A 27,901-nucleotide genomic window follows, 5' to 3' on the forward strand; every position below is an offset into this window, starting at 1 on the left:
TGTTTTGTGGGTGTCTGTAGGGAAGATAACTCTCAGGGTTGCATACTGCATACATACTTTGACAATAAATGTACTTTGAACCTTGAACATATCATGGGCATCTAAATTTTTATATCAGAGAAACATTTATTTGAATGAGATTGGTCGATTTCACAATACACCCATCAGGCAGGAGGTACAGGCGCCTTAGGTCCCACAACGCAAGTTTCAGACGCAGTTATTACCCTACAACCATCAAGTTCCTGAACCAGCATGGACAACTTCACTCACCATAACTCCAAACTGATTCTACAACCTGCAAACTCACTTTCAAAGACTCTTTACAACTCATGTTCTCAACATTATTTTAATTTGCAGTTTGTCTTCTTTGGCACGTTGGTTCTTTGTAGGTCTTCCTCTGTTTAAGTATAGCTTTTTTGTAAAATTCTATTTATATTTTTCTTGTAAATTCCTGCAAGAAAATGAACCTCAAAGTAGTATATAGTAACATATGTATACTTTGATAATAAATTTACTTTGAACTTTAGACACCTGCCAGCATAACAAACATAAAACTCACTCCATAGGCTTCTGTCACCTCAGTAATGTGGCACTACGGACCACCACTTACATGACCACGGGCTTATCACTGATTATGTTTTTTTCCTGCACTAAATGTGTTGTTTTTGCACAGTCTTTTTTACTCTCTCTCTCTCTTCAATGTCTTTTATTGTTTATCTGTAACTTATATACAACTTATATTCTGTGTTGTTCGTGCCAACATGTGTATGATGCTGCTGCAAGCAAGCAAGCTTTTCATGAGCAAATGACAACAGACTCTACTTGACGACTTAACACGTCTTCCTTTCTACAACTCTACATTTATTATAAACTACAGCTGTACATTTATTTAAAAAAAAATATATATATATATACATAGGCCAGCAGGAGAATATACAGAGACTGGGGACAATGGGGCTGCAGTGGAAGAGTGGGGAGAGGCCAGGGTTAGGACAGAAAACAGCCTGAATATCCGATTATGTTCACAGTCGATTATTTACACAGGCAAACTCCACATAAATAATTCAACTACTATCACATCCACTGATACTTATTTGCCTTGAGGAAGTGCAAGAGGAGGATTGATAGAATGAAACGTTCCTCCATATCGAGCCAGCTGCAACATCTTGGAGCTGAGAAGTTTCTGTCTCCAAATAAACATGGAAGTAAATTCCCTTGCTACAACTCAGGCAAACATCTACCTGTTCTGTCGCTGCACACGCTGCTTCGTCCATTCATTGCCCCTGTGTCAGGGCCAGATGCACCACAGAGTGCCAAAGGTGACTGTGGCAGCTGTTCCAAACCAGCTTTCAAATGTCAGGATTAAAATGTTCATAGTCGCAGATCATCTCAGGTCAAAGGCCAGAGCTAACTGTTGCTGGATCCGGCAAAAAACACAGCAAACTAAAGACATCAGTGCCATTGCCTAGCCCATTGCAGCCTTTAATCCACCAGCCGTTTACACAAGCAGAAGCTCCGTCATCAGCTCTGGGCTCTTGTCTTCATCGCCAGCTGTAGCCACAATCCTTCCGTTCTCAGTCAGCTCCTGGACTGGCCTTTTTGTAGGCTCTGCACATTTCACCTGAAAATACGAAACCCTGGGTCATTTTATCGAAAGACAAAGCACAGAACAGGGGGGTACTTTCCTTGTTATGGTTTTGATCGGTGGCAATCTACCCTCCAGGTAACACCCACAGATCAGTCCCTGCCACCAGCTGAAGCACTGGTTACACAGCCACTTGATCACTGTGTCAGCATGCAAATAGTGCCACCACCCACCCTCTGCTCTCCATGGTCCTCACCCAAGTCAGCACTAAGCTGTACACCTCAGCACCAATGGCGACCCTTTGCCCAATCACCTTCTCTCCCTGATCACCATCTGTTCCATCACTCCAATCATCAATGACTCCCTCTCCAAGTCACTGAGTTCCCCAGTCAATGATTCCCCTCACGATGGTCACCTGACTCCCTCCTGATTACTATCAACAACGCTCTCTTTCGATGACCAGAAACCTCCCTCAGCTCAAGTCAGTGAACTCCTGCCCACCCCAGCACTCTCTCTACTCCCTCCCTTCATCTATCGTGACCCTTTTCACCACCAGTGTCAACTCGCCTGATCACCGAGTGACTGCTTTTCCTGAGTATCAGTGAGCCCCGCCCCACCCTGCCTCGATAGCCAAGTCATCATCAGAGATCGCTCCCCGGTTCAGCATCAAATGAAATGCGTCAGCATGAAATGTAAGAATGTTCATTACACAACTTACCAGCCTGGTAAATAAAATCCACACCTTGGTCCGATTCTCTGAAATAAAGAAAAGAAATGCAATCAGTCAGGATCTGCAAACTGGAGCCAACACCAACACCCTGACCTGGAGGAAGGTGACGAATGACAAACGTGAAAAGAACCTTTATGTATTTCCAGTAGGCATGGATCAACAAAACATAAAGCACAGAAAGAATTGGCTCGGTGACGTTGTTACATAATGTCCAACATCCATCCGAGAAAGCAGACGGAGCCAAAGGACTGGTTTGCTGCCACTAACTGGAATATATTATGGCTATCCAATACAACCACAGGATGGAGCTGGAGCTGGAGGTTACACACCTGATGCTGTCCTGAAGTTATGGGAAGGCAAAAGCTCAAATCAGAACAGGAAATCTTGCTTCGATCCTAACTATAACTCACCCTATTGTGGGAATCTCTGATGGGAGACTATAAAGGGGGTTTTTATTTTGAACATAATCCTTGCTCTACCTACAGTGGCAATGGTCTATTGGGTATTCATTTCATCAACAGTACCTGAGCTGGGGTGGTTAATATAATGGACAGCTAACTTGGAGTTAATTTCCCTAGAGCAAACACGAGGAAATCTGCAGATGCTGGAAATTCAAACAACAACACACACAAAATGCTGGTGGAACACAGCAGGCCAGGCAGCATCTATAGGAGAAGCACTGTCGACGTTTCGGGCCGAGACCCTTCGTCAGGACTAGTCTCGGCCCGAAACGTCGACAGTGCTTCTCCTATAGATGCTGCCTGGCCTGCTGTGTTCCACCAGCATTTTGTGTGTGTTGTTAATTTCCCTAGTCCAGTATCCTGACAAGTGTAACCTCTACAAAATGGTTAAAAAATAAACACAATGAAAAGCTTTAACTGCTCACCTTGATTATATCCTGAATATATGAAGAAGGACAGCAAGATGACAGAAAGTACTGTACTAAGCAGTGCAATGACCACAACCAATACCACTTTGGATGAAGGTACTTGCGTGCCTGAAAATAAACAGGATAATGAACAATCACAATTCTCTACCAAATCCCGACTCCTTGAAATGTTTGTCAGTAGGAAGGACAAGAAATCAACAAAATTCCCTGAGAGAATACTCTTGGTAACTGGGTAACTTGAGGGATAGTACAGGTGTACGATGACATTAAAAAGACATCAGATCTCGTCACCTGCTGTAAGCTTAGCACACTGTCACACTAGAGTACAGCAACAGGCTTAACAATATCAAAGGACTCGCCGCAGAAGCTTGGAGTTTGATGTTCAAGCCTTGGTTTTACTTTAATTAGGTTTGAGTCTATGTGAACTATTTATACCATTACATTTATTGCAGAGGATAGACTGCAGACATCTTCAAATCATGATCTGCTAATCATCTGCTGGACCACAGGCAGGGGGTCTGATGACTTGCCAATAAATACTACAGAAGGACTGAGAAATGAGACAAAATCATGTGGTCAGTTAAACCACTTTCCCGGCTACATTTTGTTGCAGGATCCCAGATGGATACAATACTAGGTGACCAATTTTGCCATGAGCATTAAAACTCTGAACCACACAACAACTCCTCATATACCCTTCACCGATTTCCTAGCAGAAGCTTTTCGGATACAACCAGCTGCAACTTCAGTAATGAGGCACCCATCAGACACAGCAACACCTACCCACAAAATTGCTAAAAACCAGCAAAGTTACACCCCTGGTTCATCCAACCATCAACGGTGTCACAGTACAAAAATGCTGTTGAATGTTGTTGACTGTTTGGAAACATTCTTATGCCTTAATAATTTGATTACTTTCAGTAGTTTTGATAGAAATAAAACACAAAAAACATCCAATTAAATACAAACAATTGAAACCTTGAAGATGCAAACACTAATTCCCTTACAAATATTTGTTGCATTGAGACTATTGAGAAGAATCTCCTGCATCAATCTGTACAGAGTGCCATTTCCTGCAGATCCCCTGAGTTTGTGCTGGAGGTTACCCCATGTCTGCTCAATGCTGGGGAGTCCAGGATCACCGCTATACGGCTGCAATTCATCGCAGAACCGTGGGGAACTCTATGCAAAAATCAGAATGCACAGAGGTGATTAACCGGACCTGGACACTTTTTGTACAAGGAAACTGCCCCCATCATGCTCCATTCTGTCCAGTCTCCTCCACTACCTGCTTGGTAGGTCTCTGCTAACCTTCTCCCATCATTGTGGCATCTACTTAGTCCTCACCTACTGTATGTTCCCAGTATCTGAGTGAGCACCAGTAGAGTAGTGCAGTGATTGTTTACCGAGTACTTCCTGGGGTTAGAACTGTGGAAAGAGGTGTTACCGATGTGGGAAATACAACCTCTAATGCCCTCCACTTAGACACAGCATGCAAGAAGTCTGAAAGTTGTTTTCTCTGGTGTGTAGTGGCCGAGAGCAGTCCTGACAGAAGTTTATAAGGTTATGAGAGGCATAGATTGAGTAGGCAGCCGGTACCTTTTTGATAGATTTAATAGTAGATGGCAGCATTTAAGGTGAGGGGGTAAGGTTCAAAGGGAAATGTGCAGGGCTAGTTTTTCTTTATGTAGAGAGTGGTGAGTGCCTGAAATGTATGACCAGGGTGTTGGTAGGGGCAGGTACAATAGAGACATTAAAGAGGCTCATAGGTGGGCATTTGAATAGGAAGGAATATGGCGTACATGGCCCATGTGCATACAGAAGGGAACAAGTGTCACTAGCTTCATTAATTCTGCACAACAGCATGAAGGACCTGTTCCTGTTAGGTTCCGTTCTATGGTCTATGAATCACTTACAATTGATGATAATGCATTTCCCTTTTTTAACAAAGCTTTTTAGAACAGAGTGGTGAGATTGCTAACACTTACAACATTGTCAAATTCATGCAATTGTATTTTTAAATTAAAATCTCTAAAGTGGAACTTACCACATTCCACGTCCTTCATAGTCGTACCATTCTCCAACATATGGAGAGAGCCGCAACTGAAGGTAGAAAACAGGAAATACTTTGGTTATTTTTATCCCCTCTACTGAGAGCTCCTGCATCATGCACGATCTAGCTACTAGCAGTTCAGTCTGGTAGCTAGACAGCTCCGGATGTGTTGAAGCATGAACAGTCTTACACACTTGACCAAAGGTGAGACATTAGCTGCAGGCCACAGTGCCTTAGCACAGGAACATTCCGTACAGTTAGGGAAGGGAAAGGTTCATGTGGCTCATTCATGTTCACCTCTCTCCTGTCCAATGGAAGCTGATTCCCCAACACCAAACTCTCCACTGGAAAAATTACTCCTCCAGTACTCTAACTTTGCCATTATAGCCTCTCCCTTCACTATCTAAGAATCCATTAAAATTGAGCTCACTCCTGCTTTAATTCTCCTGTTACACGAAACAGTAGTTGAACATTGTAAGAACCAAGAAAAAATTGCTCATGCATTATGAACACTCTCTCAGCTGGTATCACGAGGAACATGCCTGACATTTCTCTCTCTCCTTGCTTCTCCCGTCCCTGTACTGGTACAACTGAACTAAATCTTCTTCCTTGGTTGAGATCAGACCAAGGTTTTCTGTCTTGTACATCTGTACAACGCAGCATCGTAATCTCTGTGCTCTTCATGACTCTGTGTTAAACTACTTCTGAAATGTGTTAGTATTATATCCTGGAAATTTCATTCCATGCCAGACTTACTCGCTCCATTTCCTGCAGGGTTCCAAGTTAGAAGATATGTTTGAGTAATATCCAGCTTCGCATACGTCGCACACAGGTATTGTGAAATTTGCACCTTCTGGGAAAAAGAAAAGTGTGCTTTTAAATTATGATCTACTTTGTTTATTTGCAAACTGATTAAAAATAATTCAATGCACCATTTTATTAAAATATTGCCGTCATCTATGTCCCAATCTATGGCAAAGTAAACCCCATTAAATCTTTTAATGAGTTAGACCATTTTTGGACCACTTCACTCTTCATAACCAAATAAAAATGCACAAGAAGGAGAAATACCCCAGGACAGGGACTACCTGACTGGTGTGCATTAACTTTTGAAGGAGGAAGATTGAGATGGAGTGAGCAAAGGAATTTTAGAGCCAGCAGCTTAAGGCATTTCTGCTGTTGATGAGTAAAGAGAGTAGGAAGTACACAAGAGGATAGATTTGTGAGAACACTGGGTTCTTGGAACATTGCAGAATAATTCTGGTGAGATAGAGAACATCCAGCTCACAAGACTGTAACATTTGTCTAATGCATAATATTGGAGATGAACAACCATTGCCGTGTATAGCTTTAAGGATATTGGCCTGAAACCCATTTAGACTGCAACATAGCTCACAACAGAACCTGCAGGAAGTTGTTTGCTTCTGTGGAAAAAGCCACAGGAAGAAAATGCTGTCCTGACTGAGTCTTTCTTTAATTTAATAAAATACCCTTATTGTTGACTTAAATTATCAACTGTTTTCCCAGAATCTTGGAGATAAGGAGATATGATGTCAGGAGTGATGGTGTTTGAAACTAAAGTTTAGAAGCTGTGCCTGAATTGGAGTACCAGACATAAGGAACGATCTCACCTGATTGATATAACACATGGACATGCACTGAGAGAGAGAGAAAGCTCAGGAATTCAACTGAGATCAAAAACAGTAGGACCAACTGAGATGGCTGAGCATCTTTCAAAGCAACTAATTTGTCCAAATCTTGGACAGATGGAAGGTAAAGTTCATATTGTATTGAACCAGATTAAAGAAAGTTAAGATGTTATTGTACCACACAGACTGCTGAAGGAACTCAGCTGGCCAGGCAGCATCTATGGAAAAGAGTAAACAGTCAACATTTTGGGCCTGATGACGGATCTCGGCCCAAAATGTCAACTGTTCACTCTTTTCCATAGATGCTGCCTGGCCTGCTGAGTTCCGCCAACATTTTGGGGGTGTAGCTTGGATTTCCAGCATCTGCAGATTTTCTCATCCTCATGTCATTGTACCAAATTGGTTACAAGAAGGAATATGGATTTCAACAGAGTTGACCAACAAAATCTCATACCTCTGCTTGGGATTACCATGGCATAGCAAATGGGACAGAATTGCACTGTAACATGATCATAAAGATCATTTCAGTGCTATGATCTCACTGATGCAGATACGATCTCCTTCACTGAACAGGGGAACTGGAAGGAAATATTTCTGGTGGTGACAGGAAGCAGCCAGCTGTCTTCCCTCTAAGACACATTCCCTTTATCTTAAGGGTAACTTAAGGCCAAACTATAAAGTCAACCCAAAGCAGAGAAAATTGCCCAGTAGGTACTCCAACGCAAGTACCCAGCTCAGTGTATCGAGAAGTCAAGTAACAAGCTGAGGTTCCACCTGGATACAGACGACCTTTATGGAGCTCAGACACAGATCCATTCACCCATGAGGACAGTACAGGTTTCACCAGATCTGAGCAAGGATTTTCATTGGGTTTGGAGAAGAGAATGGGCTCTGACTCGTGGAGCTTGATGAGGAGGGCTCCTATTTCATCTTTCTGGTTCATAGGCATGATCTCAGTTGTGGCACAGACCAGGCCTCATTTGTGCCTTGGGTAGCCTGTTGTGGCTGATGAGGAAGGAGACGCCGTAGCGGGGTGCGTACCACTGGACTCTACGATGGCCTGGTGACTCGCCGCCCCCCCCCCCCCTCCCCCTTCAGTGCTGCCCTTCAGTATTCACACAGTGGAAGACAAGCTGGGTTCCACAGTGCGTTGGGGGTTGGCTCCGCCTGTCGTTGCTGCCCTCCAGTGTTCACTTGGTGAAAGACAAGCTGGATTGCCTTCATCAGTGGCCGCACTGGGCGATATGAGAAACTGCTGCGAGCTGTTCTTGCAGAGACGTGGCTCCAGGCCAACATCCGTGCACCATCAATCTACAGGCCATCACACTCAGGGACTTCGGCTTTATTATTTTTGTAAATATTATTTTCTTTTGTGACTGTATGTTTTCTGCTTTCATAGTTGTACGTGCTCTATGTGCTGCGTGTGATGGTTGGCTCTGTGTTTTGCACCTTGGCCCTGGAGGAATGCTGTTTCATTGGGCTGTATTCATATGTATGGTTGAATGACAATTAAATGGGAACTTGAACTTTCTACACACCACTCAGTAGACAACATTGGAGCAGAACATTGCTTGGAATCAACACAGCCTGGGAGATTTCAGCAAAGACTAGAAACTGAACTGGCCTTGGTGGTGTGAAGACCATAACAGAGTTGGACAAGGACCGGATGCTGAGAGCCTTGAGGAGGGTAAACAAGTAAAGGTTGCATTTCAAGATGAAGGTGGTCTCCATCATGGGTTACATGTTCTACAGAGTTGGGTTGGAGGCAGACCCAGTCAGAGCCAAGTCAGAGAAGATGCCAAGCCTGAAGAGTTGCCAAAGCACAATGATTTCTGAGCATATCAACCAGCAGGCTCAAACTACAAGTCTTCCAGTATATTGGACCTACTGTAAGTCCTGAGACTGAAGGATAACAACATGATGTGAATTTCAATTTTTTAATTTGGGGGAAATGTGTTTCTGTGATTCTGGAGGCAAACCTAACTAAGTGCAGGGTTTCTGATAAGCTTGAGTACCTAGAATTACGAAGAAAAATCAAAACGTTGTCATTTTGGCACAATGGAAATTTTCCTGCTACAAAGCAATGACTCAATCTAGGACGGGGGGAACCAGTTCATTCATTTTCCAATTCTGTTTAAGATCCATCACAGCTGATGACCTCTCCCTGTGTGTCCCACAAGTGTTGGAGGAAGAATGGGAGATTCACCTTCTTTGTACACAACTCCGTAGCCGGGTTCACAGACGCTGTTTTCTTCACAGATCTCACAGTCCTTATTGACACAGTGCTTCCCAACCTGGCACTGACAGACTGTATCACTGATACTGCTGCCAGCCTTTTCAACCACAAATCCTCCATCTACAACGAGACAATTAGAGAATTAGAGGAGATAACACTTATCACATGCCTGTTTGCTGCAACAGAGGGAGGGCTATAACGAAACAATACTTAGGTTCAAATTTCAAAGTAAGTTTATTATCATTGTACTTATATGTCACTGTATACGACCCTGAGGTTCATTTTCTTATGGGTATACACAATAAATCTAAGAAATATTATAGAATCAATGAAACTCCGCACCCAACTGGACGACAGACAACCAATGTGCAAAAGACAACAAACTGTGCAAATAGAAAATAGGAAATAAAAGTAATAATAATTGCAAATAAATAACCAATAAATGATAAGAACATGAGATGAAGAGTCCTTGAAAATGAGTCCATAAGTTGTGGGAACAGTTCATTGATGGGACGAGTGAAGTTGAGTGAAGTTATCCTCTCTGCTTCAAAAGCCTAAGTGTTGAGGTGTAATAACTGTTTCTATTCCTGGGGGTGTGGGTCCTAGGGCTCCTAGACCCTGATGGCAACAGTGGGAGGAGAGCATGGCCTAGGAGGTGGGGGGCTTTAATGATGGAAGCTTCCTTCCTGTAACTACGCTCTGCGTAGATGTGCTCAATGGTGGGGAGTGTTTTACCCATGATGGACTGGGCAGTATCGACTATTTTGTATAGGATTTTAAGGTCAAGGGCATTGTTTATACACCAGGCCATGATACAACTAGTCAGTACACTCTCCACCTCACATGTATAGAATTTTGTCAAAGTTTTGGATGTAACGCCACATCTTCGCGAACTTCTAAGGGAGTAGATGTGCTGCTGTGCTTTCTTCATAATTACACACATGCTGGATCCAGGACACTGAGGCATTTAAAGTTGCTGACTCCACCTCTGACCCTCCAATGAGGACTGGCTCCTGGACCTCTGGTTTCCTCCCCCTGAAGTCAATAATCAGGTCTTTAGCCTTGCTGTCCTTGAGTCAGAGGTTGTTATTGTGGCTACACCCAGCCAGATTTTCAATCTCCCTCAAATATGTTAATTCATCACCACCTTTGATTCAGCTTATGACAGCGGTGACAACTTGAATAGAGCATTGAAGCTGTGCTCAGCCACACAGTCATAAGTGTAAAGTGAGTAGAGCAGGGGGCTAAGCACACAGTCTTGTGGTGCATCTGTGCTGATGGAGATTGTGGAGAAAATGGTGTTTCCAATCCAAACTGACTGGGGTCTGCAAGTCAAGAAATCAGGGATCTAATTGAATAAGGAGGCAGTGAGGCCTAGATTTTGGCGCTTATTGTTTAGTTTTGAGGGGATGATATTATTGAATGCTAAGCTGTAGCCAATGAACTGCATCCTGATGTATGTATTTTTGCTGTCCAGATATTCCAGCATTGAGTGAAGATCCAATGAAACGGCATCTGCTGTGGACCTGTTATGCCAGTAGGCAAATCGGAGTGGATCCAAGTCACTTCTCAGGCAGCAGTTGATGTGCTTCATGTTGCAAAGGGACTTGGGAGTCCTTGTGCAAGATATCCTAAAGGTTAACCTCCAGGTTGAATCGGCGGTGAAGAAAGCGAATGCAATGTTGACATTCATTTCTAGAGGTATAGAATACAAGTTCAGGGATGTGATGTTGAGGCTCTATAAGGCACTCGTGAGATGACACTTGGAGTATTGTGTGTGGTTTTGGGCTTCTTGTTTTATTTTAGAAAGGAGAGGGTTCAGAGAAGATTTATGAGAATGATTCCAGGAATGAAAGGGTTACATTATGAGAAACGTCTGGCAGCTCTTGAGCTGTATTACCTGGAGTTCAGGAGAATGAGGGGTGATCTCATAGAAACATTCAGAATGTTAAGAGGCCTGAGCAGATTAGATATGGCAAAGTTATTTCCCATGGTAGGGGAGTCTAGGACAAGAGGGCATGACTTCAGGATTGAAGGACATTCATTTAGAACTGAGATGCGGAGAAATTACTTTAGTCAGAGGGTGGTAAATCTGTGGAGTTTGTTGCCACGAGTTGGCTGTGGAGGCCAAGTCATAGATAGGTTCTTGATTAGCCAGGGCATCAAAGGGTATGGGGTGAAAGCAGGAGCGTAGGGATGACTGGAAGAATTGGATCAGCCCATGATTGAATGGTGGGACAAATGGCCTACTTCTGCTCCTATATCTTATGGTCTTATCACCAACCTCTCAAAGCACTTCATCACAGTGGATGTAAGTGCTACTGGTTGATAGTAATTGAGGCAGGTTACTCAAGGTATTGGTTAAAGTACTTTTCATCTCTAAACAAATACACTCCCCAATAGTTTTAAGATGATGACATCGTGAAAGTCGTTCTCATGGAGCAGTTTTTCGAGTTAAAAATTAATTAACTTGTTCTGATCAATTAGATACGTAGCAATAAATGATACCCACTATTGGTACAGACTTTATGCAGATGACAATGTTCCAGTCTGTTCCACTTTGACTGATAACGATCAGGGCCACATGGTTGACATTTTGAGTCATTTTTCTCAGTGCACTCGCTGCTCATATACATGCCTGCAAAAAACAAAGTTCGACACTCTCAGCATGGAAAATGTACTCAGTATTTTCCACGAACGTTTATTAACCTGTCTTTGTTTTCAGTCGCCACCATTGTCACGTGAAATGACTTCGAGCCCAGAAATCTCCACCCAACAGATTCCCCATAGGGAAGCAAGTAGCCACACTATATAACATGGTACTATTGGTAAATTGGCTTGTTTATAGTCTGACAGTGGCAGGGGAATAGAATTGTACTTTGACGCTCTTGGGTTGGAGTGAATCTCTCTTCTGACTGGGTTGGCCTGACATACCTCTGGTGCTCCAACAAATGCATCAGATTCAGGTGGGTAGATGGAACTGACTTGCTGGTCAACCATAATCTCATATGAATGGCAGGACGTGCTGAATTGCCAACGCCTGCTCCTGAGTTCAGCTATCTGCTTCATCGAGCACATTCATTCAGTCCATCGTGCCAGCTGGAATCTCCCAGTAGCTGGTTATTTTAATTCTACTTCCCATTCCCACATCAGTACATCTGTCCATGGCCTCCTCCACTGTCGGGTCAAGGCTAAACTCAAATCTGAAGAACAGCAGCTCATATTCCACCTGAGCAGTCTCCAAACTGGCAACATGAACACTAAATTCTCAAACTTCTGGTAACTATTCCCTCTCTGTCTCTTTTCCCTCATTTTCCTTTTCTTTCTCCTCCTGACCCAATTGGCTTCATCACCCGCTCCATCCACCCATCTCACACACACACACACACACACACACACACACACACACACACACACACACACACACACACACACACACACACACACACACACACACACACACACACACACACACACACACACACACAATTCTACACCCCACTTTCCTCAAATAATTCAATGTTCCACCATCCTCACCTATCAAATTTCATCATCTTCATCACTTTGTCACTTCCAACTATCACCTCCCAACTCTTGACATCATTCCCACTCTCCCCCTCCCTCACTTATCTATCACCCCATCCCTCACCTGGATCTACCTATAACCTGCCAGCTCTTGTTCCACCCCTTTCCTTCCACCATGTTATACTGGCTATCTCCTTTCCTAGTCCTGATGAAGGGCCCCAGCTCGAAATGTTGACTGTTTATTCCTTTCCAAAGGCACTGCCTGACCTATTTACTTCCTCCAGAATTTGTGTGTTACTCTGGATTCCCAGCGTCAGCAGAATCTCTTGTGCTTATTATCTCCTCTCCTTCTTTCCAGTCCAGATGAAGTGTCTGGACCTGAAATGTCAATTGTCCATTTCCTTAAGTAGCTACTGCCTGGCCTGCTGCATTTCCCCGGCGCTTTGCTTCAGATATTTAATATCATTACTCACCAGGCGGGCACAAACTGCAGCACTTTCCAAACTTTGCGTATTTAGAGACAGAATCGCAGGCACTGCTTGAGGCATGTTGACAACACTGTAAAAGAAACACAGGCATAATTGGAAAATTGAACCTGTATCAATGATCCATTCAAGCTCAGACTGGCCTTGCCTTCTTGGATAAACAGCACATCAATTCCCAAAGCTGTCTCAAATGGCCCCTCCTTTGGCTTGGTGCTGAAATACCCTTCCTGTTAATCTCAACTTTCAAAGTCGCGTTTGTCGCTATGTGTACATGCGTGCAGAGGTGTAATGTAAAACCTACTTGCTGCAGCATCACAGGCACATAGTGTCAGAAGAAAACCATTCACAAGAAAAATATAATTAGACATAAATTATACAAGAACGAATGCTAATAGAACAAAAAAAGTCCATTGGTGTGTAAGGTGGTCATAGTGTTGCTAAACTGAGGTAGTGATCAAGGTTGTACAGGCTGGGTTCAAGGACTGAAAGGAAGCACAGTACAGTACAAAAGGTTTAGGCATCCTAGATTTTTATATGAATTTTGATTTTGATGCTTTTTTTGTCTTCTTCATTAATGTGTCTGCAGAAAAAAAAGCAAATTTTAGATTTCCAAACATTCGCTTTCCCAAAAAAATTAAATGTACAGAGAAACACACACAAAATGCTGGTTGAACGCTGCAGGCCAGGCAGCATCTATAGGGAGAAGCGCTGTCGATGTTTCGGGCTGAGACCCTTCGCCAGGGCTAAATTGCTTGAATTTCCAGCATCTGCAGATTTCCTCGTGTTTGATGTACAGAGAAAGTTTAAGTTATAGACCACTTTTCAAATAAAAACCTGATTGCTTTGCAGGTATATAGCCCAGTGCACGATTAAACAAAGATAACAATCAGGATGCTGATGGTCAATGACTTAATGAGTAATGAGTTAAATAACCTAAACTGATTAACTGAAACAGAAACGGGTGTAGAAGAAATCAAACTGGGTGAAGGACAATCAAGCTAAAAGGTGAGGGTGTGGCAGATGTGGCGGTTTAACCTTCAAATCATCCATCTTACACCATAGCAAGAGTGAGCAAATCAAGACTCACGCAGTCGTCCTACATCAGCAAGGTCTCTCCCAAGCAGAAATTTTGCGGCAGATGGGAGTGCAAGTTATTCTGAAGAAGCACAAAGAAGCAGGCAAGGTTGAGGACCAAAAACGCAGTGGCCGGCTATGGAAACTGAGTGCAGCAGACAAAAGATGCATCAAACTGACGTCCCTTCTAAATCGGAAGAAGTCCAATGTTGTTATCAGCTCTGAACTCACAAAAACCACTGGAATTCAAGTGCGCCCTCTGCAGTCTGGAGAAGGCTTGTCAGAAATAATCTTGCTGTACAGCCATTCCTCTGATGTGGAAATAAAGCCAAGAGACTCGCCTATGCACAAAAACAGGGGCGCTGAACAATGGCACCAAGTGCTTTGCACTGTCCAGTCAGAATTTTTAATTTTTGACTGAAGCAGGAAGCAGTTTGTCTGTAGAAGAGCTGGAGAGTGTCACGTGGATAAGTATCGGCAGCCAACATTGAAACATGGTGGAGGTTCCCTGCAGGTTTGGGGCTGAATTTCTGCAAATGGAGTTGGTGATCTGGTCAGCGTTAACAAAATCCTCAATTCTGAGAAGTGCAAGCAGATTCTCATCCCACACAATACCATCAGGGAGGTGTCTGATCGGTCCCAGCTGCATTCTGCAGCAGGACAATGACCCCAAAACGTGGTCAAGGTCATAAAGAACTACCTTTAGTGAAAAGAAGAACACAGTATTCTGCAACAGATGGTATGGCCTCCACAGAGCTCTGACCTCAACATCGTTGAGGCTGCCTGCGATGACCTGGAGAGGCAGAAGCAAGTGAGACAGCCAAAGTCTGCAGAAGAACTGTGCCAGGTTCTCCGAGATTCCTGGAACAACTTACCAGACAATTTTCTAATGAAACTGCACCTAAAACTTTTGCACAGTACTGCAGCTGTCCTTGAACCTGGTGTGGGGTCTTCAGGCTTCTGTACCTCTAGTCCAATGGTAGCTGTGAGAAGGTAGCATGACCCGATGGTGCAGATCTTTGATGATGGATGCCGCCTTCTTGAGGCACTACCTCATATAAATATTCCCAGCGGTGGGGAGGGATGTGCCTGTAAGATATTGGGTTGAGTCCAGCACTCATTGCAGCCTCTTACATTCCTACATTTCTGTGCATTTGAATTGCTGTATCCGACATGATACAACCTGTCAGGACACTATCAGCAGTACACATGTAGGCATTTGCTTGTGTGTTCAACCTCTTTAACCTTCAATGAAAATGAAAAAAAAGCTGGCACGCCTTCCTTTTGATTGCCTTTATGTACAGGGACCAGGACACGTCATCTGATATGTTAACGCACAGGAATTAAAGCTACAAGGTAGAATGGTCATTTAGATTACACATGCCACATAGCTGTACAAGTTGTTATTATTGTCTGTGGTGCCAGCTGGAACCAGATCTCTGTCAGCTGCCAGGTTTGTTGATTTCCCAAGGCATTGCCAATTCTGGCCTTGAAACTCATTGGCACTAGGGGTGGGGCAGGTTCACTAAAGGGTCATTGCATGGTGCTGAGACCTGGGGTGCAGGCCACCAAGGAATGTCCTTCACTCTCCTCCCTTTGTGTACTACTTCAATTCAGAGCCTGAAAAGGAAGGTTGGAAGCGAGCTAAGCTGGAAACTAGGGTCAAGTCAGGATTGTCACAAAGAATAAAGACTCTGGGGATCAGGTACGACTTCAGCAGTTGGATTGGGATCTATTTGGGGGACATCACCTCAAAACTATTGTGCTTGACAGATAGGTCTGAAGGGAAGAGGTAAGTGAGAGAACTCGTGTAATACAGATTCCGAGCCTCAGGCCAGGACCGGTTCAAGGAACAGCGCTATGAAAAATGGTATGGACAGGTAGTCAGCGTTAGGTATGGAAACATTTGGCTGAAGCACCAGTACAACTTGATTAAAGTCTCTGAGAATGGCCAATGAGAAGAAAGCAACATGAACTGATTTCTCAGGCAATACATGTGAAGGCATTATATGCTCACCTGATATGAAACCAATCATCAGTGCAAGTGTGATCCAAAACCAGAAATGTCCTGGGACAGAACGGTACTGGGTTAGCAGAATTGTACCCAGAAACTGCCATGAGCAATTTCCAACATGGAGTAATGGTCTTTCAAGTGTCTCATGCCACAGGAGGTTCCGGGCATGAAACTCTTCCTACTGAGATTATAGTTTTACTTAAATAATCTTTTAGTTAATAACAAATCTTTTCCTGACATCTCTCAATAATGAAATGGATGGGGTAAGCAGGAATATCCTACTTAAGCAGCGAATAAGTGGGGGGCATATATTTAAGACCATTGGTGTAAGGAAAGAGTTTTTTTTCCCCACACAAAGATGCGGTGAGTCTGAAACTCTCTGCCTCATATTTCTAGTGATGACCCTTTTAAAAAGTGCCTGTGTTCTGTGACGTGAAAACTGAGAACTAGAGAGCGGGGTTTGTCTAAAGCAGGGGTTCCCAATGTGGGGTCCACAGACCCCTCAGTTAATGGCAGGGTTCTATGGCATAAGAAAGGTTGAGAACCCTTGGTCCAAAGAGTTCTCCTTGGCATGATACGGACAAGGTGGGTCAAATGGCCTCATCCTGTGTTACAGAATGCAGTCTGATCTCAGTAGTCGCTGCTTGGCTGGAGTCAGTGACAAACCAGCTTCCAGTTAGCAGTAAGCACTGTGGCGGGACTTGAATTTGCCCCATGGCATGGCAATGACTCCCAGTAATCTCCACCTCCACTAAACCAAACCCCCACCACTCCATACCACTCCCACCCCACAACCTCTCCCCCCACCATTATCCATCAAGACCCTCCCCCACCTCAGCTTGCACAGGAGCACAAGCAGATGCTGCCAGAGGCAGAGTCCCCTGTGTTTGCTGCAGAATAACGATGGGCCTTTCATACATTATATGGCCATTTTATAAGCACTTAGGTTCTCTCTGTGAATCATGGTGTTGTTCTTCTGCTTTAAAAAGAGGAAATGCTTTTCTTAGAAAATCTCCAGCCTCAGAAATCCCACAAAAAAAATACCAATCTTCTGATGACGAACAGGGAAACAATTACTTCTTTGTTCTTGAAAAAAAATTCCAAGTGGTGTTTTAGACTTCGGGCTCCATACTACAAAGAGAAAGTGGATTAACCGAAATTACCGAAGTTAGTTCCTGCATGTTACTTGTGATTTCTATATAAAATCACAAATTCCACGTCACAGAACAAGATTATTTGGCTCATCTTGTCCATGTGATCCAAAGCAGAACTTAAACAAATCATGCTTTTCAGTTCTTGATCTGAGGCTTTGCAGATCACATGTAATTCTTAAATATCAGAAGAATTGGTGTCTCTGCATCTCAGACCGTAAATTCCATGCCTACCATGCTCTGTGTAAAACAAAAATCCTAAATCCCCTTTAATTCCCAATTCCAGTTCTTCATCTCTCTGCTAAAGTAATGGTACTTTCCTGTCACACCACCCCTCTCTCTAAACATTATTAATTGTCATTAAATCTGTTCCAAGAAAAGCAACACCAGCATATCCAGAATTATATTCCCTTATATCTAAAATCCTGCAGTTTTATAGCATAATCCCATAATCTGCTCTGCACCTTCCCCAGAGCTTCCAAAACCTTCCCGTACTGAGGTAAAAAACTGCAAACAGACCAGAATGTTCTGGCTGCGGCCGAATTGGCATTGGGTGCCATGCCAGCTTTTTCATTGTTGTATGCTTTCCTACCTTGACCTTCTGTAGAATCAGCACCAACTGCCATGTGACAGTAGTCAAGTTATCTGTAAAGTGCCGGAGTTTATGTCTCAAATGATCTGAGGCTTGAACTTCTGACTCAGGGTGTACAGTGCTAACTGCTGGGCTGCAGACATGCAATGACTATTGGTGAATAATGAAACTGTACTATAGGTACCTGTTATGAGCAGAAAAGGAGCAGCAAAATGTCCCAGATTCCTCTCATTTTTCTCAAGAATAACTTTTCGGGATTGACTGTATTCTGAGCTGTACTCTTATGCAAAAAGTATTGTTTGAAAAGACCAAAATTTAGACTTCGGAAATACAATATAAATAGGTTACACTAAGGGGAAGTGTACAACTTTTACTGATTTCTTAATATTTAATGACTTCATCCTTTAACTCTGGAAATATAGCTTTAAGCTTGGTTGTACAAACTTAAATAATGGCTCAAATGTTAATTGTCTTAATGAGTAACTGTTTTATGTCAGGAGAAAATACCAATGTATCACTGATCTATAAACCTGAGGTAGCAAAAGCTCTTCAAGTAGGCAGCTATCAAAACAACTTTGCCCATGGAAGCATGAGTAAAAAGTAGTTTGGGGAGACCACGCCTAGCTCACAAAGAAATTCCACACTGACACTGAATGATAAAGGTGATTAAAATTTGCGAGCAGAGTTTCATCAACAAATTCTTAGGTACATTGTTGGAAGGAACATTGTTTTTTTTTACAAAAGTCTTGCTCCTAAGTGTGGTGGAAGAACAAGGCAATTAAAGCCTGAGTTTCTTATCAATAATCAAGTCTATGGCATCAGTATAGATATCACACTGTTTCTGTACCCCATATTTGCCAAAGAAAACTACACCTTCATAGTTCAGATATGTTTAGGGTGGACGGCTGTTAATAATATTTTGTTCAATGGACTGTACTCTTTCTACAGCTTTAACTGCTATTGTTAATTCTTGGTGAAATATTGCTGAGAAGTTTTTACCGTTTAAATAGCAGACACTTGCCCTAGCAAGGGCAGTAACAAGACAATACAAATTTAACATAATTTACAAAAGATCCAGGGATGATTAGGAGCATTTTCTATTTGCACGGCAAGTTCTACTAGTCACGTTCTCAGTATTATTTATTTAATTAGTTATTGCTGTATTTGCACATGGTTTGTCAGCCTTTGTGTACAGTTTTTCATTGTCGCTGTTGTATTTCTTTGCTCTACTGTGAATGCCTGCAAGAAAATGAAAGTCAGGGTAGTCTATGGCGACAGAGCTTAACTGCCAGCCAGGTAAGGGACAATGGCATGATACGTAGCAGTTAGTGTAATGCTTTACAGCGCCAGCGATCTGAGTTCAATTCCCACTGCTGTCTGTAAGGAATTTGTAAGTTCCCCCTGTGACTGTGTGAATTTCCTTCGGATTCTCCGGTTCCCTCCCACATCCCAAAGACTTATGGTTAGGATTAGTAGTTCTGGACATGCTATGTTGGTATCTGAAGCATGGTGACACTTGTGGGCTGCCTTCAGCACATCCTTTGACACAAACAACACATTTCACTATACGCTTCGATGTTTCAATATACATGTGACAAATAAAACTATTTAATCTTCAGACGCAGAGTAAGTCCTTCCATTTTGTTCAACTTTCCCAAACCTCACCAGAGCAGAGGCTTTGCCTGCTGAGTTCCTCCAGCATTTTGTGTGTGTTGCTTGCATTTCCAGCATCTGCAGATTTTCTCTTTTTTGCACTAGCAATAATATTTTTTCCACGTGTTACACTTCTGCTGCTTTGAATGGAGTTTCACCCCAGATCTACCGTATGGTAGAGAGGGTCCGATTTCAATTCTACTTCCCATTACCATTCCGTAATGTCAGTCCATTGCCTCCTCTACCGTCACGATGCGCCAAAACTCAGGGTGGAGAAAAAATACCTTACGTTCTCTCTGGGTATCCTCCAACCTGATGGCATGAACATTAATTTCTTGAACTTCCAGTAATAGCCCAATTGCCCCCCCCCCCACTTTCACCATTCCCCATTCCTGTTTCACTCTCTCATTTTACCTCCTTCCCTGCCCATCACCTCCCTCTGGTACTCCTCCTTCTTCCCTTTCTTTCTTGGTCTTCTATCCTCTCCTATCAGATTCTCCCTTCTCCAGCCCTTTATCTTTTTCACCAATCAACTTCCCAGCTCTTTACTTCACCCCAGTTTCACCTATCACCTCCCCCCTTGTACCTCTTCCTCCCCTCCCCTTACCTTACTCTTCCAGTTGTGACAAAGGGTCTCAGCCCAAAACGTCAACAGTTTACTCTATTCCATAGATGCTGCCAGGCCTGCTGAATTCCTCCAGCATTTTATATGTATTGATACTGAATGCGAGAATCTCAAACAAGGGCCATTATGCACGGAAGTTATAAGAAACTTATTTTTCATCACTGGGAGCTTATTTAAAGCAAGCTACTTCCTTTAGTACAGCTACATAAGACTTCTAAGAACTGGCATGAATGACACTTTTTCCTGCTTTATTTTCTAACCATATAACAATTACAGCACGGAAACAGGCCATCTCGGCCCTTCCAGTCCATGCCGAATGCTTACACTCACCTAATCCCACTGATCTGCACTCAGCCCATAACCCTCCATTCCTTTCCTGTCCATATACCTATTCAATTTTACTTTAAATGACAATATTGAACCTGCCTCTACCACTTCTACTGGAAGTTCGTTCCACACAGCTACCACTCTCTGAGTAAAGAAATTCCCCCTCGTGTTACCCCTAAACTTTTGCCCCCTAACTCTCAACTCATGTCCTCTTGTTTGAATCTCCCCTACTCTCAATCTTTTCTCTTTCTTTGTTGGTGGGAATGTACCTGGATTTAGCCTAACTCTTTCCCATGATTTATGTCAGAAAAGATTAATAAGAAGAATGCCCTATCAGATTTTTGCCTATGTTTGCATATTGGTTCTGCTTGACAGCATTTCAGAAACATTCTGTCCAGTTCTGTTTCCAGAAATAAAATTCTCGTTTAGTTCCTGGCACATCTCAAAAGTACAGATATGGTTTATGCAAAACAGGAAGCAGAAAGGATAACAGAGAGAAAGCTGAGAGCTGGTCAGACTGAGCATTCGCAATATGTGATCAGCTGCAGAGTAGGGTCGGTGGAAAATCCCCCAACATACAGCAGCTTTGCGCACTGACTTATGCACACGGTGTTCACTCTACCTAATCATGTGGCCACTAAGAGTATACGCAATAATTTTCCCTTTGTGTTAATAATATTAATTTGTAGATGCTGAGCAGTGTGCATAAAATAAATTATCATATGTGGGCATGCACATGGTTTCAATCCGATATATTCCGGTGACACAGCCACTGAGATCAAAAAGAGGCACTACAATGACAAAATTAAGAAATTTTTGTAGTGTCATTGATTTTGTGCTGATTTCTCTCCCTTCACTGACTGCACCAGAATCCTTGCCCCTCTCCACCACAACGCCTCTTCCTTTCTGAAGATAATGCCTTGCTGTTAATGACGATCATCTTTAAGATCCTGCCAAATGACTTTCTTTCAGTGACAAGAAAGTCACTGTTCCAGACCAACATGAATCTACGGTACACTCAGTGTCCACTTTATTAGGTGGAGGAGGTACCTAATAAAGTGGCCACGGAGTGTATATGTACTGAGTGGGAAGGGAGAATCACAGCATTCTTACTGAGTAGTCTTCTTACTATCTGATCCACCTGTCTTCATTTAATCCAACCAAGCATAATATAGCGATAAAAATTAGGAACAATGAGTAAAGAAATGGAAGATGCGACAGAGAGCAGGGATCCTATTATAGATTGGTGAGATGTAGGTTGCAGTAAGCCTGGTGGGACCCCTTTGCTCTACATTTAGTTTAATTGATTTGAACTTAAGAGGAGTAATATAAAAGATGGCTGATGGCAGCTGTAGCTTTGTCAGAAAAACATGCCAAAAAATTGGTCAATATGAAGCAATGTTGTGAAAAGCAACAGCACAGCTGACATAACCACTTTCTTAATGTCCAGATGAGGAATTGGCATGAAATGGGATCCAGTGTAGACAATTACAAGGAAAATTCTGTGATAATCCTGCTTCTTTCCAAAGGCTTCACTTTTGGGGAAGTTTTTGTATAACCTTGCAACTGTTCTTAAAACAGTCAAAGTTCCATTTGAAAATATTTGTTTGCAGTCCTAAAAATATTGTTTGTACCTGGCTGAGGATGGGATAGGACCCTCTGGACAAATTTATAGTGCCTCTACACATGGTAAGGGGTAGTTTCCCAGTTTGCTGTTAAACACTCCTGCTGAATATACTGTGTGGATAATGTACCAGAAATTATCCAGAAGCTTACATCAACTGAACTGGTCTACATCTTCCCTTTCCCCTGCAGTTGACAGCCTAACTTCAACAAATCATCTCTATCTACTCGACTGCACTGGTTCTTGTTCCAGTAAGTGGTATATTTTTGAAATTCTGTTTCTTTCTTTCAAACCACTCTGTGTCTCTGCCCCTTCTTCCTTTTCATGTAATCTCCTCTTAACCTCACCATCTATGATTCTTCAGTTCTGGCCCTTTTACATTCCTGATCTTCATCCTCAGCATCAATGCCATTCTGTGGTATAATCCCCAGGTTCCTCTTAATTCTCTCCACATGAAACATATGTGTATTTTTCTAAGCTTTTGATGACCTGGCCTACTGTTTCATTCGGTAACTCTGCTGATACAAGGCAGTTAAATTGAGCACATGCAACCAAAATGGCTGATCTATTGATTTAGAGAACGCAATAAGAATCCCATGATGGCAACTGGGAAATTTAAATTCAACAGTATAAAAATCTGGAGTATACACCTGTTCGATTCACTGACTAAGGGAGGAAATCTCCCTTTCTTACCTTTACTTATATGCCACTCGAGAAAAAGCTGCCTGAAGCTGCCCAACAAAATGCACAGTTAAGAGGCAGTGAGAGAGGAGAATAACTTCTCAGCATGACCATAAATGGCCAACTGTTGTCCTGAAGCACACTGAGATGTTTCACCGTCTAAGTGACTCAGGTAAATCTGTGCCGTGGTAAAATGATGTTTGCTTCTCAAGTTATAAAGCCCCAGAGGTATTTCATCAATCCATTTTATTTCTTTGTGCTTGACCAAAGAGCTCTGCATCAAATGCTTTACAATAACATCTTTTTATAGACATACCCAGAAAATTTATTAAACCAGAGCTTACAGGATGAGGAAGGGTGTTTGTCTAACAAAAATCCCCTACAACTGACACAGTGCTGAGCTCCCATAAGAATAACAGCAGCTTACTTCCTGCACCAGAAAGAATAGGCCAATTGAACTTCTCACCTTGCAGATAACATTTTTACACTTGATATATATGAAGATATCATATAGTCATTGATATCAGCTTTGATATAATTGCAGTTATTCTGTGCTAAGCAGAGCTTAAAAGAACTTACTTTTAGTCACCATGAGAAGTACAATATTCAATAATCATGCAGAATAATCCCAAAGTAAAAGCAATGGACAAAAATTAGAATTGGAATTGGTTTCTATTATACTGAGATACACTGAAAAACATAGTTCAAGTCCACAGAGACATTTCAAACATAAATACAGCAAGATGGTACAAAGGAAAGCAATAACAGAATGCAGAATAGAGTGTTGCAGGCAAACATTAAGTTGCAGGGGCTGTGACAAAGTATGCGTGGTCAAGAATTCATCTTTAATGTACAGTAGATTAACCAGTTTACCAGATAATCTTATTCTGGTGATGATTGAATCATGAATATTGATCACCACACCTGATGAACTCCTCATGATATATTGATTGGTTTGTTGAATTTTTCCAAATTTACATATTTACATTACATTGGGAGAAATTCCTTCTTCTTTGCACATTGGTGTGGAAACATCCAAAATCATCTGAGAGTTACTGTGGTCTTTGTACAAAATTTCATTTTAACCTATTAAAGATCATATTTCCTCCTGTATATATAAATATGAGGAAGCATGATCAGAAATATAGAAATTGAAAAATAGCCATCAACCCTTGAAGTTTGTTCCAACATTCAATTTAATAATTGCTGATCTTCTGTTTTAACCATATTCCCACTCCTTACCTATATCACTTGTTGCCTTTTTTGTGCTGAGGCATCTATTCACTAAGGAAATACTTTCAGCATCTTGGCCTCCACCACCTTGCAATAGAGGATTCCAGAGTTTCACTATTGAAGAAATTTCTCCTAGTCTCAGTCCTAAATCTTTTGTCCCATAATGTGAGATTTGACCCCATTATTCTAGAAACCTCAGGAAGTGGAAACATTCTCCTCACATCTGGTGGGTCCATCCCTGTCAGACCTTTTGTATGGTTCAACGAGATTCCCTGTTATTGTTCTCAAAGTTCTAATGGATACAGGCTTGCTCAACCCCATCACACCACACACTGCAGTCTAATATCCCGGGAGTCAGAATCGGATTTAATATCATCGGCATATGTCATGAAATTTGTTGTTTTCTGGCAACAGTACATTGCAATGCATAATAAAAAAATAAACTGTAAATTACAATAAGATGCATATATTAAAAAATACATTAAATAAGTAGTGCAAAAAGAGAGATTAAATCAAAAATGGTGAGAGAGTCTTCAAGGATTCATTGTCCATTCAGAAATCTGATGGCTAAGGGAAAGAAGCTGTTCCTTGTGTGTGTGTCTTCAGGCTCGTGTACCTCCTCCTTGATGTTATCAACGAGAAGAGGGCATGTCCTGGGTGATGGAATTCTTAACGATGGATGGCGCCTTTTTAGGGTATCGCCTTTTGAAGGTGTGCTCAATGCTGGGGAGGACAAGAGCCCTTGTTCGAGCTTCTGATTTTACAACCTTCTGCAGCTCTTCAGTATGAAGAACCTCTCTGCACTCACTATGTAGCAAGAACATTCTATCTCAGGTAAGGAGACCGAAATTACACAAAATAATCAAGATGCAATCTAACCGAGGGCTCCAAGTAATTAATCTCTGTCCTACATTAAAATCAGTATTGTATAGTTTGTTTGATGTAGCTTATTAAGACCCCTACACTTGGCCAAATCTTGATGAATTTGACTGGCAGATGTGGGCAAAGTTCCCAGTGATGCCTGCAGAAGTTTACATTGGTCAGCAAGTACGTCAATGAGAAATTTGGGACTTTCAGATGGATTTTCCAGGATCTCATTGCGAAACTGTTTGAGGATACAGAAAATTTACCCCGATATAATCCAGAAGTTGAATCAGGAAATGTAGATTTAGGCTAGAATAGATCCCTGAAAGGTAAAGTCTGCAAAATTACTCAAAGAATAATTATTGCTGCATTGTAGAAGACTACTATCTCTCCAGGAGGATGAAGGAAAATGAGCCACGTGGCTTTCTTTGTCTAATCTTGTTGACTAATAATATTATATTCCCCTCCAACACTGGCCAAGCACTATCCGAGTCACAGAGAGATACAGCAAGGAAAAGGCCCATCGGCCCATCGAGCCCGCACTAACCATCTATCATGTAGTTTTCTATTAACCCTACGCTGACACCTTTTATTGTCTCCAATTCCCATCAATTCTTCCCCAGATTTCACCGCTTTCCTACACACTAGATAACTCTTTCAAAAGCGCTGGCACATGCACAAGCATTATAACGTTTTGTTTCTCTAGAGTCTAGATATTATTGCCAAGGGAAGAGAGCGCTAATCCCTATACACAACGCACAGTTGGTACTGTGGTCATGAAGAAGTTAAAAAGAAATTCATTTCGATCAAATTCAGGCTCTGGGTGTAATAAACTAAACTGTGCCTTCAATCCTAACTCGGTGTAGATAACAGAAACTAATTGGAGTAGGCAGCGCTGCCTCAGATGTGTGCACCACTCTGGGGTGTCTCTACACTGAAGCCCAACGTGCAACCTGTACTAACAAAAATGAACCACTGTGTCACTCAACTCCTCATCATCTGCTGTCTTATCTGTACCCTAGCACCCCCCCCCCACACTTCTGTCGCGCAGTCTCCAAGTTAAACATTTGGAATGCAAAGCAAATTTCCTTTTATAATGCCGCTCTCAGAATGTCCCGTTTTCTGCCGAGCCAAGTTTGTGAACACCGGGATACAAACTCCAGCCTACTGTGGTGAAGAGAAGTTGCAACACGGTGATCGAGCAGCCGAAACGCACCGTGCCCGCAGTCCTGCGATTAACCCCAAACCCAGCGGTCCGGCTCCGTTGTGCCTCGCCCTCTCCCACCCTTAGCGACCCTGCGGCCCACACAGAGGGGCCTAGCCCATTGAGGCCAATCTGACCTCCCAAGGCACGGTTTCAGGGACCGTTTCCCAGCTGAAAATTTCAACCTCATTATGTTTCAACTTTGAACAGGTCCGCTGTCCGAAACGGCAACGGAGCTGCAGCGTTTGCAGTGTCGTGTGTGTCAAAGAGAATGGAAATGCTATAAAAACTCGGGCCAGTAAGCGCCATCTGCGAACAGTGGAACCAATTCGCGTTTAGAATCGGAACTGAGTAAGGTGTAAGAGTCGAAACGTCGCTTTGGTTTCTGTCTCCTCAAATAGATACTGTTTAACTTGTTGCATTCTTCCTGCATTTCTGTTTCAGTATCTTTGTTTTCTGAAACAATGACTTCAGGACCCAGAGTCGGGCTCCCGTGGTTTCATCAACACTGAGATGAGACGCGCGGTTCGAAACGTAATTCAGTGTGACTATGTGGTGACTCACACGCCCCCTTGCCTCCAAATTCAAAAGACCTTATTACCGCACACTTTCTCCTTGCGCTTTCACTGCAGACACCTATGATAATCCTCTGTAAAAAGATGCACTGCGCCTTCATCTCAACAACACACCGATAGAACTCCTTTTCAAACCCTCTGCTATCTCTTCAGCATTGTAGCATCGGACGCTTGGCTTTCTCTCTGCCACCAACAGTCGAAAGTACAAGGGTCAATTGGACCAATTAAATCCAGACTGCGCGACCCAAATAAACTGGAGCCCTCGCCAACCTCCAGTCCCCCGTCCCCCACCCCTGCGCGGGACCCATCGACGCCCAAGGTGATCAGAAGCAAAGGCTCCCTGTTCCGGCTAGTACTATAATTGGATGACTTGGGTCACAATGTATCTCAACCGCAAAATTCCTTACAGGATACTCAGAAACAACGTTATATGTTCTGACTTTTTAGTAGTCCTATCCACCCGACCAATATGTAACAAAAAATATTTTCCCGTTACTTTCAAATGAAACAATCGACCAATCTTACACTATTTAACCTTCTAACTGAACTTGAAACTAATTGTCTTACCTGGAACACAAATAAAGTGCAACAAAACAGGACGCGTGAAGCCAGCATTTCGGCCAAATCTCAGTTGATGATCGCCCGTTAACAAGTGGCAAATGCGTTGTTGAAGGAATCCTTATTATTCGTTCCGAAGAAAGCTAAATTCCCACCTAAAACGTAGCTGCAGCTACTGATAACAAGCTCTGTGACAGAGGATATTTATAAGAAAGCAGTTCCTCTGTCGGGGTATTTTCGCGGGGGCTTTCCAACCACAGCGTCCACTCATTGCACCCCGTTCATTCTCGATTTGTCGGTTTTCTCTCTCTCTGTCTTTCACACACACACACACACACACACACACACACACACACACACACACACACACACACACACACACACACACACAGACACACACACACACACACACAAACACACACACACACACACACACACACACACACACACACACACACACACACAAGGGGGGGAAGAACGGGTCGACGCAAATGATAGAAAATCATTCAAAATTGTCATCAGGTTTAAAAGGTCTGAGTCCCGGAACTCGCGCCCTAGGGCAATTCTTTTGCAA

At 42.7% G+C, this 27,901-nt stretch overlaps 1 protein-coding gene across 1 annotated transcript; it reads right to left on the minus strand.

Moving 5' to 3' along the window:
- Positions 1 to 687: 687 nt before the first annotated feature.
- LOC140735887 (tumor necrosis factor receptor superfamily member 5-like) lies at positions 688 to 27,795 on the minus strand. The gene is made up of 9 exons (XM_073061462.1): positions 27,337 to 27,795; positions 13,141 to 13,225; positions 11,655 to 11,780; positions 9,113 to 9,262; positions 6,014 to 6,110; positions 5,252 to 5,307; positions 3,202 to 3,312; positions 2,304 to 2,341; positions 688 to 1,621 (listed from the first exon to the last, which is right to left on the minus strand). Exons 1-9 carry the CDS (start codon positions 27,382 to 27,384, stop codon positions 1,499 to 1,501), a joined length of 834 nt encoding a protein of 277 aa, XP_072917563.1. The 5' UTR covers positions 27,385 to 27,795; the 3' UTR covers positions 688 to 1,498.
- Between the last annotated feature and the right edge of the window lie 106 nt (positions 27,796 to 27,901).

Source organism: Hemitrygon akajei, chromosome 11 (assembly GCF_048418815.1).
Source record: "Hemitrygon akajei chromosome 11, sHemAka1.3, whole genome shotgun sequence".
In the NCBI taxonomy this organism is placed as follows: domain Eukaryota; kingdom Metazoa; phylum Chordata; class Chondrichthyes; order Myliobatiformes; family Dasyatidae; genus Hemitrygon; species Hemitrygon akajei.

What these genes read in the sequence shown, in the direction of transcription:
- LOC140735887 (XM_073061462.1), bottom strand. Translation starts at nt 27,384, where the DNA reads ATGCTGGCTTCACGCGTCCTGTTTTGTTGCACTTTATTTGTGTTCCAG. An exon ending in GCACTTTATTTGTGTTCCAG is followed by an intron (nt 13,226 to 27,336) that starts GTAAGACAATTA and finishes TTTCTTTTACAG; the next exon opens with TGTTGTCAACATGCCTCAAG. An exon ending in ATATTCAGGATATAATCAAG is followed by an intron (nt 2,342 to 3,201) that starts GTGAGCAGTTAA and finishes TCTTTATTTCAG; the next exon opens with AGAATCGGACCAAGGTGTGG.